Below are 15,692 nucleotides of genomic sequence, written 5' to 3' on the forward strand. Positions count from 1 at the left end.
GAGTACAAAAGGAGCCTATACACTGCCATGGTCCACAGTGCTCTTGGTGGGTGTCCCTCAACCTATATATTCTCTCTCACCTTAGGGACCACCCTCCAATAACTGTGGAAAAATCCCTGGAGGATTCCATAGAGCTCTGCGCCCAAACATGGTGCATGGAAAGAGTTGCTCAAGCGTGAATCGCTTGGTCCCCTCTCCTTGTCCCTGTCCCTCTCATGTCCCAGATCCATCCACAGCTCCCATGGGCAGCCACACTTATGGAGCTAGACACAGACAAGGTCTCCCAAGCCCTGGTTGCCAGAGTCAGGAAATGCCTGGATTTCAAACTTCTCCAAGTAAAGGCAATGTAGGTGATGTGTGGCGGTCTAAGGGTTTCTCCTTAACCTTGTGGCACCAGGCCACACTGAGAGAGCTGGAGCTGGGCCAAAGCAGAGCTCTCAATACCCCTGGCCTATGTGCAAGGCCATCCCTGGGAGGGGTTAGTGTAACTGGCAAATACCAAATAAATAGCAAACACAAGTAAAAGCCCTTTTTCCTTTATTAAACGAACAAACAAGTTGTCGTTTAGTTTTTGCATTGCGTCTGGACTTGCCTGCAAAAAAGATGGGGGAGGCTAGAAAGCGCGTCATGATGGACATTTCGTTAACATTTTGGTTACAGAATTATCGCCATTGTGAATTTGGAACCGAATTAGTAAAGATGTCCCAGACAGCCATCTTTCAGCTACTCCACCCGCTGAATGAACTGCACTACACCAAACACATGAGATGTGTATGGGCAGCCAGAGATCTGACATTCTCGCAGATCCGCAGACGTGAAGACCGAGGTGAGACTGCAAAGGAACACTGCTCCTGTTGCGTGGAGGGTGGACGCTGTGGAATTTGTCAGGGCGGCCTCATCGGTGCTGGTCTCTTGATCTTTTGTCACGTGGGAAGGTGAGATGGTAGCTCGAGGAGGGAGGCGTCTGCTCAGGACTCTCCCACGGTGTTGTTTTTTTACCTGCACTGTGCTTGGCTTCCTGGGGACACCTGTATATCTGCTCCCCTCCCAGAATGTCCCCCTCAGCCCGCACATCCCACAGCTCCAAGAACACACCGCCTTACGCTCTGCAGGTGCTTGGAAACGCTCCCTGACTGGATGGATGGTGGATGATGAATACTTTGGATGGATGAGGACTTGCTGGGAGAACAGCCGGACCCCCTATCCTCGGAGATGTGGCTGCTCTCCACAACATGGAGATCAAAAAGAAATAGTGGAGTGGAGAAATAATCTGCTTTGTCCAATTGTAGAATTTCACATTGGGGAAACTGAGGAACAGATTGTTAGCAGACTCTGTCAAGGTCTCACGCTGAAAGAGGCCAGGGGGCATATCAGACACCAGCCTGGCAATGGTCAATAATTGTTAGTGTTTTTTTTTTAATTTTTTAGGATTTTTTTCTTAAAATGAGATGGTATGATGACCTGATTGGGGCGGGTGGCCTCAGGGAGGGGAGTGGTTGGAGGCAGGGGAGGGGATCTTGGAGGAGGGAGGAAGGGAGTCAGGGGACCAGGAGGCAGGGATTTGGGGACTTGGGACACACCCTCATCAGGATGAGGGTGGGGCAAAATGGGGAGGGGCTTCAGGGTGGGACTGGGAGGGGCTTGGGCTGAAGATGACCAATGACTAGGGAGGGATTCTTTGAGTCAGGGCTTTTGGTGAAATGACCCCAGGGTAGAGGTTGAAGGGTGACAAGGTCCATAATGTGTGACAACGGTGACGCACATGACCGACCAATGGGTGATGATCATGAAGTTGTGAGTGTGTGCTGTGATTATGATTTGAATGACAGTAAATAATGGTGACAATGACTTGCAAGCAAGTATTCAGAGCAAGGTAAACATGGCTCACACTTAAAGCTAAGAGCATAGGTTCCTACCCAAGTAATCTAAGAAGCAAAGGATTCCTAACCGGGACCCAAGGACTGTGTAGCAACCAGACCCCAAATAAGAGCTGGGAAGCTACACAGGGCTCTATCCCATTTCTTTCTAATTTTTTTTGTTATTTTTTTGTTTTTTATTTTGCAAAAAAAAAGATAGAAGCTCTGTTTTAAAAAAGCAAATTCATAATTCAGAAGCTGGCTGTCTTTTGGGATCTGAGGGTAGTATTCTCAGCAACACAAGGGTACATCCATGGCTGTGGTCAGGTGCTATCCCACTTTCGCCATAGAACAAGAAAGCGCCCCACAAGCAGCAATTTCCACTAAAGCCTGTGAAAACCTTGGTGAGGGCTGCGTTGCTCACTCAGATTTTGCCAGGGGGCACTTGTGGTTCAAGGTACACTTAAGTCAGAAAGCATTTCATGGCTACTCTAAGGGGGAAGAGGTGAGAGGAGGGTGAAGCCTGGGGGTATGGGGCTGGGCAGGGCTGAGCTAGGGCGGGGAGTGGGTTGCTCAAGAGGCAACACCAAATGGCACATTTTGACCTAAAGGGGCCATTTTTTTTCCCAAACTGGACATGAGCCAGGAGGCTCCCCACTTTGAGAAACACTATTGGGATCGACCTCAATATCAAGTGTACAGCCAGGATAGGCCAAAACCTTTCGGATCCCAGGATGAGACCAAGTCTCCATCAGATCCTCTTCTCGGAGTCAGGAGTTGTTTTGGTATATATCCCTCGTTCCTAATTCTGAATTTTGGAGCTAGAGAGGACCTTGGTTGTGTGGGTATTTCCACCCCTCTCTCAAGAGAGGGGTGGGGAGGTGGCCCAGGGTTGGAATGGGGGTCTCGCTAAGGGTCACACAGCGAGAAAGTGGCAGGGCTGGGACTGGGTCCTGACCTGTCTGCCAGCAGCCAACCTGGGGTCTCTCTCTCTGCCTGACACACAGCCACTACACACTGCAAAGTCACAAATTGACTGGAAAGATCTAAGGGTTGCGGTGTGAGACTGGATGTGAGTGAGAGCCGAAGCGGTGTGTGAGAATTAACGAACGAAAGAGTTTAGCCCTTTTCACAGTGAGTGGTCAGGCACAGCATTCGTATGGTTGCACGAGGACCAGGTAGCTGAGAGCCCCCTGGGAGAGGGACCTCAGTACCAAGCCCTGGTTCTGTTACCATGTTTTTTTTTGGTCTTTTTGATTTTATATTTGATATTTGATACTTAAGAGTTTAGAATAACATACTTATTTCTTTAACTCATTTAGAGATATTATTATTATTCATTATCATGCATTAAGAGGGAGAAAGAGGATTCTTATATAGCATGGCAGCATGGCACACAGCGATGCAAAGACAATATACGTAAGCATAGCATTCACTAGATTCCACACAGAAGCAAACTGCACCACAAGGAGAAGCACAGACCGCATATAGTGAGCTCTGCGAAACCCCGATACTAGAGAGGGGCCTGGGGGGGTGCTGCTTAGATCTCCTCGTCGCCAGCCTCCTTGTTGAAGGTGGTCATGTCGATCTTCTCCGGGAAGATGATGTTGACCGCCAGCTCCTCGCCGCTGTTGTACTGCAGCAGCAGGTTCTTCTTCTTGCGCAGCATGTGGTTGTAGCGCAGGTTGGACACCCAGGCCTCGCACTTGTTGAGGAAGACGATGGCCACGGTGCCCAGCACCACCAGGCTGGTGAGCACACCCAGGATGGTGAAGCAGATGGCCTGTCCCTCGGTGAGGAGAGGGGTACTCTTGTTGAGCTCTTTCATGGACACCTTCAGAATGCGGTGCTCGGGCTGCTGAACTGGCAGCTCGTGCACCCCGGGGGTCAGGCGGTAGGTGAGCCCGTAGCTGCTGGGCAGGTGGGTGACCTGCACGGGGCTAGCCCCGCGCTTCTTCGCGCACGTGGGACCCATGAACGGGGGCTTGCACAGACACTCGTAGCTCACCTGGGTGTGCTGGAGGCAGGTGCCCCCGTTCAGGCACGGGCCACTGGCGCAGATGCTCACCGGGCGGCTGCAGGTCTTGTCGACGAATCCGGCTGGGCAGCGGCAACGAAAGTCGCCCCCGATGTCGGTGCACACGCCATCATTCTCACATGGGTTAGGGGTGCAGCTGTTGGCAATGATCTCGCAGAAGTTGCCAGAGAAGCCAGGGGGGCACAGGCAGGAAGCATGCGAGGCCCGGCCCTCATCATCCATGCAGGCACCTCCGTGCTGGCAGGGAGAACTACAACACAATAGACAAGGTAAAGGGCCCTCGGGGGGCTGGGCTAGGACAGAGCAGTAGGGGCAGGGGGCAGAGGGCAGAGGTGAGGCTCCCTTTCTCTGGACCTTCCTTTGGACCTGACAAAAGGGCAGGGCTCAGAACACATCGGGCTACGAAGGGTATAGTGCCAACTAGGTCAGCGCCTGGGGATGGCACCCCTGGCTTGGAGGCTCACCAGCTGCCCAAGGGTTGACAGCATGCACACCCCACCCTGCCATGAGGTCAACCTGGTCAACCTTGAACAGAACCAACCTCTCATGCCCTTTCTCATCTCTCAGTCCAGAGCATGGATTGTCAGTCACTAGACAGATGGGGGAAACTGAGGCTGGGAGAGGGAGTATTAGTAACAGCCCAAGTTTAGGGTAAGATCCCTCAGGTGAGGAGGGCAAGAAACACGGTCTCTGGGCTGTCCAAGAGGAGGTCTGCAGTTAGCCAGGGCTCCAGTGTGTGCCATCCACTCCACCCCCAACCTGTATTATTATTCCTAGTTGAGTGGACCCAGCCAGTTCTTGTGAAGGAAACCCCTGGGACTGTCGGTGAAAGAACAACCAGTCGTATCTATGCTGGTGGGAGTGGTGACTATGGCGAACTGTGTAACAGTCGTCCACTTGCCCAAGTGCAGCACATGAAGCATTTCATGTAAGTGCTTTTAAACGAGCTAGCCCTTTGTCATCTGATAAATGCCAAAACTCCAGGGAAAGAAAAGCCCCCTCCCCTCAACACATTGCGACTTCAGCCTCAGGGCTGCAAGGAGCTGGGCTCTGAAAATTTCCTCAGGGCCCCCAGACTCGATTTTGACAGACTAGATCAAGTCCGTTAGAACAGAACAAGTTGAAAGGTCTTGTCCTGTGTTCTCCCGTTGGTAAACTGCAGTGGAGTTCAAGGGCCACCACCTCTGATGTCCTTCCTGCATACAGATCTTTAGACCCCTGTGTTCCTGACTGTCTGAAGCTTCTGCAGATTCCTGGCTCTTGGACAGGAGCCCCAGAGCCTCTTCCCCACTGTGGCTATCCAATAGTGCCCCCTCCCATATCCTCCAATCTTCGCAGACATCCCAGAAAACCCAATTGCAATGCCCTAAACTGCCTCCTGCAACACGCTAAGCTGGCTTCACAGTCTGGTCCTCCTGAACTCTGATCCCTTATTATGTCGCCTTTAGAAAATTATACAGCTTGGCATCTCTGTCCCCATCTCAATCTGCTGTCATTCACTGGCATCAGGACTTGGGGACATCAGGAGAATATGAAATTGCCTTCAAAGCCATTTGAAAAAATATGGAAATGACACATTCCTCCACCAAGGCCCCCTATGCCATGAGAGCAGAAGGTGGGGCAGGGGTTGCCTGAAGCACTTCTTTCATCAGGGGACAGGTCCTATGGGGTTAGGCTGAAAGGGTCTTCCGATTATTTACCCATTGATCACGCAGGGCCCAGCTTTGTTCTGGCAGTCTTTTCCGGAGAACCCAGGGGCGCAGGAGCACTCGTACCCGCCCTTCTCAAGGTCCACACAAGTCCCATTGTTGGCACAGGGGGTTGAGGTGCAAGCCCGTGTATCTGGGAAGCAGAAAAGCCAGTGCTTAGCCTTCATGCTCAGAGGCCAGTGTGACAGGAACCCCAAGTGGCTCTGCTAGTGAATTCCAAGTGGGATTTGTAGAAAGGGGGTGCAGTGATTTCCCCCACAAAGTCCTGAAGTGCTGAGGGTAAGGAAGCTTAACTATAAGGTCAGTAGTGAGAACGCCAAGGCCATGGGGAACCAAGATAAGCAGCTGCACCCTTTTCCTGGCACCCTTGCAGTGTGGCAACACAACCTTCACCACAGAAGCCTTTGCCCCTCTGCAAAACGGGGAGTGAGCCAAGATTCCCTAAAGTTGGGCTCCTTTCTCAGAGCTAGAGAAAGGGGTCTCTGCCACCTTGGGAACTAGTACAGGGGGGAAACACAGGCTTTTCACACTTTCCCATCAAAGATCCCCATCAGGAAACAAGAAGACTAATTTAGCCCAAGGGCTACCTCCCCACTCCTTGGTCCTTCTGTTCTCTGGTTCTGAACTAGGGGGGTCTAAAGGTAAAAAGGCTGCATCTTTTGAAGGCAGCAAAATTAAAACTATTGAGCGCTCTCCTGTCCGTCTGGGTTTCCATGAGCACTGCTGTATTTCCAGCGCTTTTAACACCTCCTGTCAGGCTCACTCCATTATTCGGCTCAGCAAGCCAAGGATGAACTGAACAAAGGGGCTCGGGTGGAGACCCCAGCTGCCCAGAAGGGGCAGGAAGGGGCCCTTTGTGGCTGCTCCAACCTGCTGCCCCACAGAGTTCAGTTCCTTCCCGCTCTGCCTCAGTTTCCCTCCATGTAAAAAGGAAAAGCTCTCTGTAGCTGATCTCTGAGAGTTTTTTTTACAATGTGAGCTGTAAAAAGCCAGAGACTGCAAGTAAAGGCAGCCCCAGAGAAAGGGGTTCCTGACGCTAAGACCACATGTGGAGAGTTTCTCTCCTTTTTCAAAGAGACTTGCACCCCAATGAAGGGGAGACCAGCGTCCATGGAAAAGCCTGTGCACCATGCTGGTGGACTCTCTGCAGATCCCGGTGTGGTGCAAGGAAGCCTAAGGAGGATTTATCTTTCCGGGATAGTGCACTGAGCCTCTGAAGCTAGCTCTGGCTTCTCTGCCTCTGCTCTTCCACCACTGGAATCCTAATTTAAGATAAGGATCTGGCGACCACCCCTAGACTGTTCAGTCTCCCTAAATATCAGTTCTCCAGAGCCTCCAGCCCCAAAGACGGGTGAATCAGCTGCCGCAAGGAGAGGGCTGAGGGGGCTCTCCACTTGAATAGCAGCTGCGGTCAGGCAGAAAGGGAGAGGGACAGCAATTACCCAGGGGCTATGTTCCCCCTGGGACAAGCCTCGGCCCCCACCATTTCTACCCAGGCAGCTGGGCTTTGTGGTTTTGATGGAGAGGGGGCTATGCATGCTGAGGGACCTGTAATGGAGAATTCTGTCTGGAAAGGTCCTCTGGATGAATCTAGAAGGGTGGAATCCAGGCTGAAAGCCTAACCCTGGTCAGTGGTTTTTCTAGCACCCCTCAAACAACGGTAGCTGCTCTTGCTGCTGCTGCAAGGGGCTGCAGAGTCCTGACCAGAGCATGAGTCAGCTGCAGCAAAAACCTTCCCCCACCCACCACTCGGGGAGAGGGAAGCAGACAATTGGGGTACAGAAGCCCCTTTTGCGTCTCTGATCCTTGATTTCCCTATTTGTCACTGGCAATGCTAAGCAGACAGGTCCTGGGGCATCTAGCTGTCTGCCTTCCTGATGGAGTACCATCTGCGGGGTGGGGGGGCATACCCTTTATTCCCCGGGACCTCAGTTTTCCTGGGCTTTGGGGACAGCGTTAGCAAATGAGAACAGTCCTACAACAATGCAGCTGTCACTTTACAAAGATCATATGAATTAGTGAAATTAGCAGATCACACCAGTCTGTACATTAACCCTTCCTCAGCCTCTCCACACCACCAACCTCCTGCAACACCTGACTGCCCCCCCCCAAACCCTGGCCTTCCTTGTGATTCATACTCAGCCCCCCTCCCCTATTTGTTTGTTGGCTCCGCTTTCTTGATGTTTGAGCCCTGAGAATTATCCCTCCCACAGCACGCAGAGAAGACCCCCACTCACCTCCCAGCTTCAGCAACCTGCTCAAGTGGCCCCAGTCCGTGGTCCAGCCACTCTGGGCATACTGGGTTTTATTTTTTGTAACTCTTTATTCAACAGGCAGTTTCCCAACAACCCCCCCCCCCCACGTCCCAACCCCAAGTCTGGGAACCCGCAGAGCTGAAGTGAACAGAATACAGTCCCTACCTCTGAGGCCCAGCAGGAAATGTATATGCACTATGGATCACATACTACAAACAGTGAGCCTTAGGGGTTCTAGACCGCAGCCAGGCAGGGACGGGGTGGGGGGGGGGGGGTCAGGGTGGGCCAAGGCCAGTGCCCACCTATGTCACAGAGTTTCCCGTCCCAGCCATCCTTGCAGATGCATTGCCATGGTTCCTCACACAGTCCATTGACGCAGCCAGGGGAGGTTACACACTGGTCACACAGAGGGCCCTCCCAGCCGGGCTGGCACCTGTGTGAACAAAAGGGAGAGAGGGGGGCACATGAGGGGAGCAGGGGTCCCAAGAGGGCTCAGGCTGTTTCTGTGCTGAAAGGAGAACCCTTGGTGGTCTTTGTACAGTGCCACGTCAGTGGGTCCCTGGAGCAGGCAGCAGGCACCTGAATGGAAAACTCAGAGAAGGCACTCAAGAGCAGAAACAAGGGTCTTACAGACCCCCCACAAGAACCACATTTGATGCAGTGACCCCCCCAATGCTCTCACCCTGTAAGATGTCCTCCTGCTCCCCCTTATCCTGCCCCCCTTTTTCCCATGCCCTCCTTCTCTCCCTCCCCGCCCCCCCCCCCCAGTTTCTGCAGGAGCAAGGAAGCTGTGACGCAGTTTTGTGAAAAAGCACCCCCTCCTTTTAGCCTGGCTCCAAGACCCCCAGGACCCCACCGTGGGTCCCAAGCAGCTTACACCATTACCTGCAAACATTGTCATCCTCGCAGAATCCATTTTTGGGGTCGCAGGCTGGGTCGCATTCAGCCCCTGAGGAAGAAAAAGAAGGTACGCAATTCACCCCCACAAGGCCTGGAAGACACTACAAAGTCTGTTTTCTCTCAAATGGCCCACTGCCCCTCAGCAGAAGGGGATCCAAATACCCCTGCGTCCTTCCAGCCTGGCACACAGTAGGCACTTGTTGTCTGTGGATGAATGTGGTTCAACCTACCCAGGAACACAATCCTGCCTGTTCCTAGCAGCCATGGGATAAGCACAGCAGACCCCTGATTCTCCAAGTGTAAAGCAGACACCTTTCTCTCCAAAGAAAATAGGAACCCCCAGACCACAAAAAGTAGGAATGGGGGACAATGAAGAGGTAGCCTTTGACCTCTGGGCATTCCCTCAAGCACTCACTTTTGCAAAGTGACCTAAAGGGGAGATTTTGAGGTCTAGGAAAGCTCAGACAAGTTCACCTGCCTGCCTCACAGGTAAAGCGACTAGATTTTTCCCCAAGATTAACCCGTTACACCAGGCAGGCAAAGCCTATCCCTCCCCCTTTTCCTACCCAACACTGGTCACATTAAAAAAAAACTGCGCAATAGCTCTGCAGGGCCTCTCAGATTCCAACACTAATAGACACCTACTGTATGCATCTATTCAACTGACTCTCAGGCTTACCAGACAGCCCCCTGCTCCCGACACACAACCACTGGCGCAGTGGGACCTGGGGTCGCTGCGGGGAGGGGGCAACTCTCTCGCTGCTAGAGACAGATGGCTGCTGCAGACAGAAGTGTCGCAGCCCCTCAACTAGAGAAACACGCCACGCAGGAGGGGCTCTGCTTTACTCCTGTTGGAAATTGGGGCCTACGACTGTAAAATCATCCCCCCCAAAGACCCCAAGACCTGTTCTTAAGCACATATGCAGGGACAGACATCCCCAAAATTGCACCCAGAGCCGTTTTTTTTCTTCTTAAATAAAATACCTCCCAGCTCAGCCTCCTTTTTCCATACCTCCTCAATCTGCGCAACGACACCCCTCCGAACGCCACTTCTGCAGGGGCAATAAGGGGCTGGGACCCTCCACCTCCCGCAAACCCCAGGACCCTGGGACTGGGCTCAGCATGCAAGAGTGGCGCAGGGAGGATGAGGTGGGCGCAGTGCGGGACTTTGTGTTAGGCGGGACGGGCGGGACTTGGGGCGCACGGGACAGGGAGTATGGGTGGTCGGCGGGGCATCGCAGGCTTCCCCAGAGGGGGCGCGAGCCAAGCCGCCAGGGGGTCTCACCATAGGTTCTGTGGCCGAAAGCCAGCAGGAGCAAGAGGACGCGCAGGAGGGCTCCGGTCGCGGTCATCTCGGGGCGGCCTGGGTCGCGGTCCAGGGAGCGGCGGCGGGGCAGAGGGTGCTCCGGGGGCTGCACTGGGCTTCTGGTTGCGGACGATGAAGGGGGCACGGGTGTCCAGCGGAGGGAAAGCCAGGGTTGCACTTGGGCGCACGCTGCTAAGTGCGGGCCGCCGAGGAGCTGCGGCTGCGGCCCGCGCGCCGCCTTTTCGTACTGTCGTCCCCCCCCCCGCGGCCCCCGCCCACGCCCACGCCTCGCGCGCACGGGGCAGGCGCCGGCCAGTCCCGGTGACCCACCCCCTGGCGGGGCCGCCCCCCAGCGCCGCGGCGCCCGGAAGCTGCTTGCGCACGCGGGTGTACTCTTGGCTAGACGGGTACCTGCGCACGATGGGCACGCGGTCCGCACACAGGACAGCACGAGGCGGAGGCGGAGGCGCTCGCACAGGCCGGCTTAGCGCAAGTCTCAGGAACCAAGCCGGGCGGGCGGGCGAAAGCCCTAGCACGCACTCAGAATACAAAACGCTCACAGACATAGTAAGAGACTTAGGGCTTGGGACCCGCACACACATGGCGCGGGTCAAAAGCCCAGAAGGACCCAAACGCACACCACGAAGATGTGGAAAATGCACATGATCACAGATGCACACACGAAAACGACCACAAAAAGCCGAAGCCCCCCAACGAGTCTGGCCATTGTGAAATATGGGGAAGATGCAAAAGCACTTGCCCCACGGAGCCCCAACCCAAACACACCTTTCAATACAGGCGCACCTTAATACCCCTCCTTGGGGCACAGGTCACAGACCAGGGCAGCAGGAACTGTCCGATCTGCTCCAAGCAGAGAAACGCCAGCTAGAAAGACTGAGCGTCCTCCTGCTTATGCTGCCCCTCCACGCAGCCCGCCTGTAAACACAAGAGACCACTGGTAAACACCGACGACATCATGCGTCACCATCTCCCCCTCCCCTTTTTCAGGTACTGCAGCCACAGCCTGAGCCTTATGATGCTGAAACATAAAGTCACTGACTATCCTATATCTATGGCTACACACCTGATAGGGACACCTATGCCCGGTCCCCCAAAGTGTCTCAGATTCATGGGGTCACCCAACACACAAATTACCCCAAAGCACACACAATCAAATCCATCTTTGTCCACAGTAACAGTCTCACCAATATATTCACAGTCAAATGCTAAAGTCCCTGGGGGTTCGCCAGTCCTCAGACAAGGGCTTAGAGCCCTTCACTCAAGTGGGAAGCTGCCCTATCTCCCATTCTGAGGCTCAAAAGAAGGAGGAGCTGAGTGGAGGAAGAAATCATTTCATGGGGCAGGGAGATAGCTCAGAGGGTAAAGGTGCTTGCAGTCAAACTTGAGTTCAGTCCTTGACTTCCGAAGTTGTCCTTTGACCCCCACAGGCACTCCCTTAAATAAAATGTAAATAGGGTCATTGAGATAGCTCACTTGGTTAAGGTGCTCACTGCCAAGCCTGACAGCCCAAGCCTGATCTTCAGGCCCCACGTGGCCAGAGACTGAACTGCTCTCAGGCCTGTACAGGCCTCTCATGCCTTGCACTCCCCCTTCTCTCTGTCATCCCTGTCATCTCTGTCTCTACAACACACACGCACACACAAATTAATCAATGTAAAAACTAAAAATGCAATGAAAACCTAAAAACAAATCAATGTTTAAAATCACAAATAAAATAAAATGTAAAGGAATAAATGGTTTTTTAAATGTGGAAGTTGGAGAGATGACTCAGCAGCTAAGAGCCCTTACCAGAAGACACAGGTTCAGTTCTCAACACCTATGTGGCAGCTCAAACTGCTTGTAAATTCAGTTTCCAGGGCACCAGATACACGTGTTATACATTCATATAAGCAGACAAAATGCTTATACACATAAGAAAGAACTTTAAGTAAAGTAAAAATGTAACTAACTAACTAAAAGTCTTTTGCCCTCTGAGGAAAGATGTTAGGGTTTTTAGGTGGGTCATTCAGGTATGCTTAGTTCCCATACATTAACTTGCATCTACCTTTCAGGTGCTGTGAGCTGGGGTTTCCCAGGCCATCTCTTCCTTCTCCCACAGTTCGGGAGGGGGGAGCTTGTGGTTAGCCAAGGGACTTTATCTCTTTGAATCTGAGGGGTTGGGAACACCTGACCTTGCCCAAGCAGGTGAAGACTTCCGCTGTCACAGGAGATTGAGAGCCAGACAGTGAGAAGCCCTTGGGAAGAAAGCTAGGGTGGGCACATGGTTGGACTGGAGACTGAAAGAACACTTCCCAGTTTCTTTGGGGGGGGGATATGCTTTTGTCTTGGATTCTCTGCAGAAGCCTCCCATGAATACAACCTGAAGAAAAGAACTTCTAAGGCAGGCTGAAGGCATAGTTCAGGTTCCCCAGAATTGGTGGGGACCCACTGACTTCCTAAGCTAATTCTGCCTTCAGTTATTAAACTGAGACCAGCATAGCAAATATTTTTGTTTGGGGGGGGTGTTGTTGTTTGAACTTTTTGTTGTATGTTTTTTAGCCAAAGCTCCTGGTTAAAGTGAGAATGGCTGGCAGGTGCCACTGTCCACTCCTTTGTGATGACCAAGGTCTCCTTGGCCCTCCTTCATCTCTTCTTTCCTTCCAAATCCCCTGACCTCAGCCTCCAAAATTATCCCATGTAGTGGAGTGCAGCAGGCTGGAGGGGCCAAGTTCTCAGCCAGAGCTAAAGAGACTGAAAGAACTTGGGGCGGGGCCACTGGAATAAGAGGTAGATTCCTGCACTCCTGCTCAGGGCAGCAGAAAAAGTGGGGCACAGAGAGCCCAAAGAGCCCCAGAAACAGTGAAGTGAGCCCCTCACCTAGATGCCATTTCCCTCTCCCAAGCCCTTCTATACCCTGCTCTCCCGAGGTTTGGAAAGAGAAGCAAGTCACAGGGGCAGCCTAGGTGCCTAAATGTCACAGGCTTTAACTAAAGGGCACTCCTGTGGCTGATGGGCACGCGCCTGCCTTCTAATTCCAGATCCATCCGTGCCTACTGAGGACTCTAGCCAATCACCTCCTTCTCCGAGCCATGTATCCATGTCTGGAAGCCGGGATCACACACCTGTCACTGAAGAAAACCTCGGGGCTTTGTGGGCAGGAAAGCTCAATGCCTAAAAGGTTCACCCGCAGCTGGGGCTTGGCTTCAGCCCCAGATAGCTAGAGGGATCTCAGAGGGAAGCAGACAGCGTCCTCTTCTGGAGCCCCCGCAGGGTGGCTTTGGGGTGGGTGAGTTTCCCCTTTCAAGACTCACAAGCCCAGGAGTTTTATGAGGGTTTGCTTTGGTCTCAATAAAGCGTTTGTTAGTGCTGCTGGCTGAAGATGTCTGTGTAATGAGCAGATGCCGAGAACGGATGAGTAGCACAGGAGCACGGAGGGGGGGAGTACTGGGTGGGGGGCGCTAGCGGGAGGGGGGCTGGTGACTGTCACAGGCTCCGAGGCTGCACTGAAAGCATGAAAATGCCAATCCAGTCCCTTGGGGAGAAGTCGGCACAGTCTGCCCTTTGCTGAACAGATCTCAGGGGCTGGGAGTCCAGCCCCACTCTTCTCTCTGAGTATCCCTCCTCGGGCCCCTCCTCTTCTCAGGCTTCTGCAAGCAGACCCCTGGTCTCAGTGGTGAGGCCAGGAGCCCCCTACCGCTAAAGCATTGCTCAACAGTCACCATATCAGGGCATAGTGGGGTGGGTTGTGGTGGGGGGCTATGCAGCAAGCAGAGACTGAATCTGCTCTGTGTGTGTGTGGGGGGGGGGGTGGTCACAGGAAAATCTAGGCTGCCTCAGAACTAGGCAGTTTATCTCTAGCCAAGCCAAGGACTCTAACTCCCAGGCTCTGACAGGCAGGAGAGGAAGGCAAGGGGATCTGTCCTACAAAAGAGATGCCCTGGTTGGGGGTCAAAGTTTTCTGAAAGAATGCAGGAAATGCTGTCTCTGGCCCACTTCCAGTACCTTGCTCCCCTCTTCTCCCCTCCCTCCCCAGCCCCTATCACTGCCTCCAGCCTTCAGCAGACCACTTGGCCCTTGATTAAATACAGAGTCGCTGGTCAGGGAAGCTCAATGGGGGTGGAGCTGATGGGCTTTTCAGACAAGCCAGCCCTGGTCTCACAAGTGGGTTAGGCCAGCTGGTGGGGGGAGGGGCTTAACCCCAGGTTGACATCTTGCACCACACCCCCATTGAGAATCTCTCAGCCTTGAAGCTTTGTTTCTGCCTAGACTGGGCTATAGGTTTAGGAGGTGTCAGATTCTCTGTTGATCAGTCCAGGGACAGTCTACAGATAAGTAAACTGAGGTCTGGTGAGGTTCTTGGGGGGTGGGGTGGGGTGTCAGAGGGAGTGCTTTTGTGCTAGCCCTACAGCTGACATTCTCCATTCACCCAAGGACATTGCCTGCATTCCCCTTCCCTTTCTTCGGCCACACCCTCCCCCCCCCCCCCCCCAGACTGGCTGTTCACTAAAGGGAGCACAGGGAAGCAGATGCCTGTTAGGCCTGAAGCTGTGGCCGGCCTCGTCGGCTGCTGAGCTCCATTGCCTCCTCTTTTTCCCCAAGATCTCATCTTTATTTACATGGAAGGTTCCTCACAGCCTGGAGCTGTGAGTCTGCAAGGTTGTTTCAGAGCTGAGCATCCAAGGCTTTAGAGTTTTTCAGACGATCACAGAGTAGCAAAGCTGGGACGCAAACCACAGCCTACTGGCCTTATCAGCCTCTGCTCTCTGCTCAGGGGCAAGAGAGAACTTGGTGAGCAGAGAGCGGGACCACCTCAGGGTATTCCCAGAGTCCAGCTTCCTCTATGGGGTGGGAGGGGCAGCTCAACAACATTGGATGCTGTGAAATTCTTCACCAGAGACAGAGACCCAATGCTGTGAGACACCACTGCTTTGGGGATTATATATTCAAGCAGAGGACCGAAGAGAAACCCCCCCCCCCATCCTCTCTCTCTGCCATAGTGGGGTGAACCAGAGGCAGAAGACTGAGGGGAATGAGAGACACACTGGGTACATTTAGGCTTGAGAACATGACAGTTCTGCTTCAAGTTCACTCAGAGAAAAGGTTCTTCAGTCTCAAATGACTTTGGATACAGAGAGCTGGGACTGCGGCTTGTGGCCATAGAGATGCAAGCCTTGCCTTGGTCTGATGTGGGGGACCAGAAATGTGCATCGTGACCCCCCGGACCCACTCCTGGGCACACTAAGGCCGTCTGTGGGTCACTGGCGCACAAATTCTGCACAGTCCAAAGTTCCCACATGGGTCTGCCTATAACGTGGGGGAGAAAGTACTCATTTCCCCTGCTTTGGCATGCTCGAGAGAGAGTCACGTAAGCATTGGTTGGAGCAGGGTCTCCAGACATCACCAGTTTTTCCTCTATCGGTGATAGGATTAAAAAATAGACTCCTTGCTTCCTTCACCAGGGCATTCCACGTGAGTATCAAGTTTGTCACATACACATCAGCTAAATTATCTTCTTAAAGGGCACACTGAGTCATGCTGCCGCAGTGGGGCGCTCTGGGGGTCTCTGGAGGGGTTAGGTGACTCACCACACCTCCCTCACACTCTGAAGGTAAACTCACTCCCCCCCCC

General features: G+C 53.3%; 1 protein-coding gene across 2 annotated transcripts; it reads right to left on the reverse strand.

Annotated features, from left to right (window-relative positions):
- Window positions 1-533: 533 nt before the first annotated feature.
- On the reverse strand, window positions 534-10,294 carry Dlk1 (delta like non-canonical Notch ligand 1). Of its 2 annotated transcripts, XM_041633269.1 has the most exons (6): window positions 10,044-10,294; window positions 8,744-8,807; window positions 8,161-8,291; window positions 5,595-5,736; window positions 3,865-4,144; window positions 534-3,639 (listed from the first exon to the last, which is right to left on the reverse strand). In XM_041633269.1, the coding sequence occupies exons 1-6, from the start codon at window positions 10,108-10,110 to the stop codon at window positions 3,397-3,399; spliced, it is 927 nt and encodes a 308-aa protein (XP_041489203.1). In that variant the 5' UTR covers window positions 10,111-10,294; the 3' UTR covers window positions 534-3,396. The 2 variants fall into 2 exon arrangements, with proteins under 2 accessions (XP_041489203.1, XP_041489202.1); XM_041633268.1 differs by having other exon boundaries at window positions 534-4,144.
- Window positions 10,295-15,692: the final 5,398 nt, after the last annotated feature.

Source organism: Microtus oregoni, unplaced genomic scaffold, assembly GCF_018167655.1.
Source record: "Microtus oregoni isolate MIOR12 unplaced genomic scaffold, Mior012 000043F_ref0000047, whole genome shotgun sequence".
Classification (NCBI taxonomy): domain Eukaryota; kingdom Metazoa; phylum Chordata; class Mammalia; order Rodentia; family Cricetidae; genus Microtus; species Microtus oregoni.

What these genes read in the sequence shown, in the direction of transcription:
- Dlk1 (XM_041633268.1), bottom strand. Translation starts at nt 10,110, where the DNA reads ATGACCGCGACCGGAGCCCTCCTGCGCGTCCTCTTGCTCCTGCTGGCT. An exon ending in GAGGATGACAATGTTTGCAG is followed by an intron (nt 8,292 to 8,743) that starts GTAATGGTGTAA and finishes TTGTTCACACAG; the next exon opens with GTGCCAGCCCGGCTGGGAGG. An exon ending in CGGGAAACTCTGTGACATAG is followed by an intron (nt 5,737 to 8,160) that starts GTGGGCACTGGC and finishes TCTGCTTCCCAG; the next exon opens with ATACACGGGCTTGCACCTCA.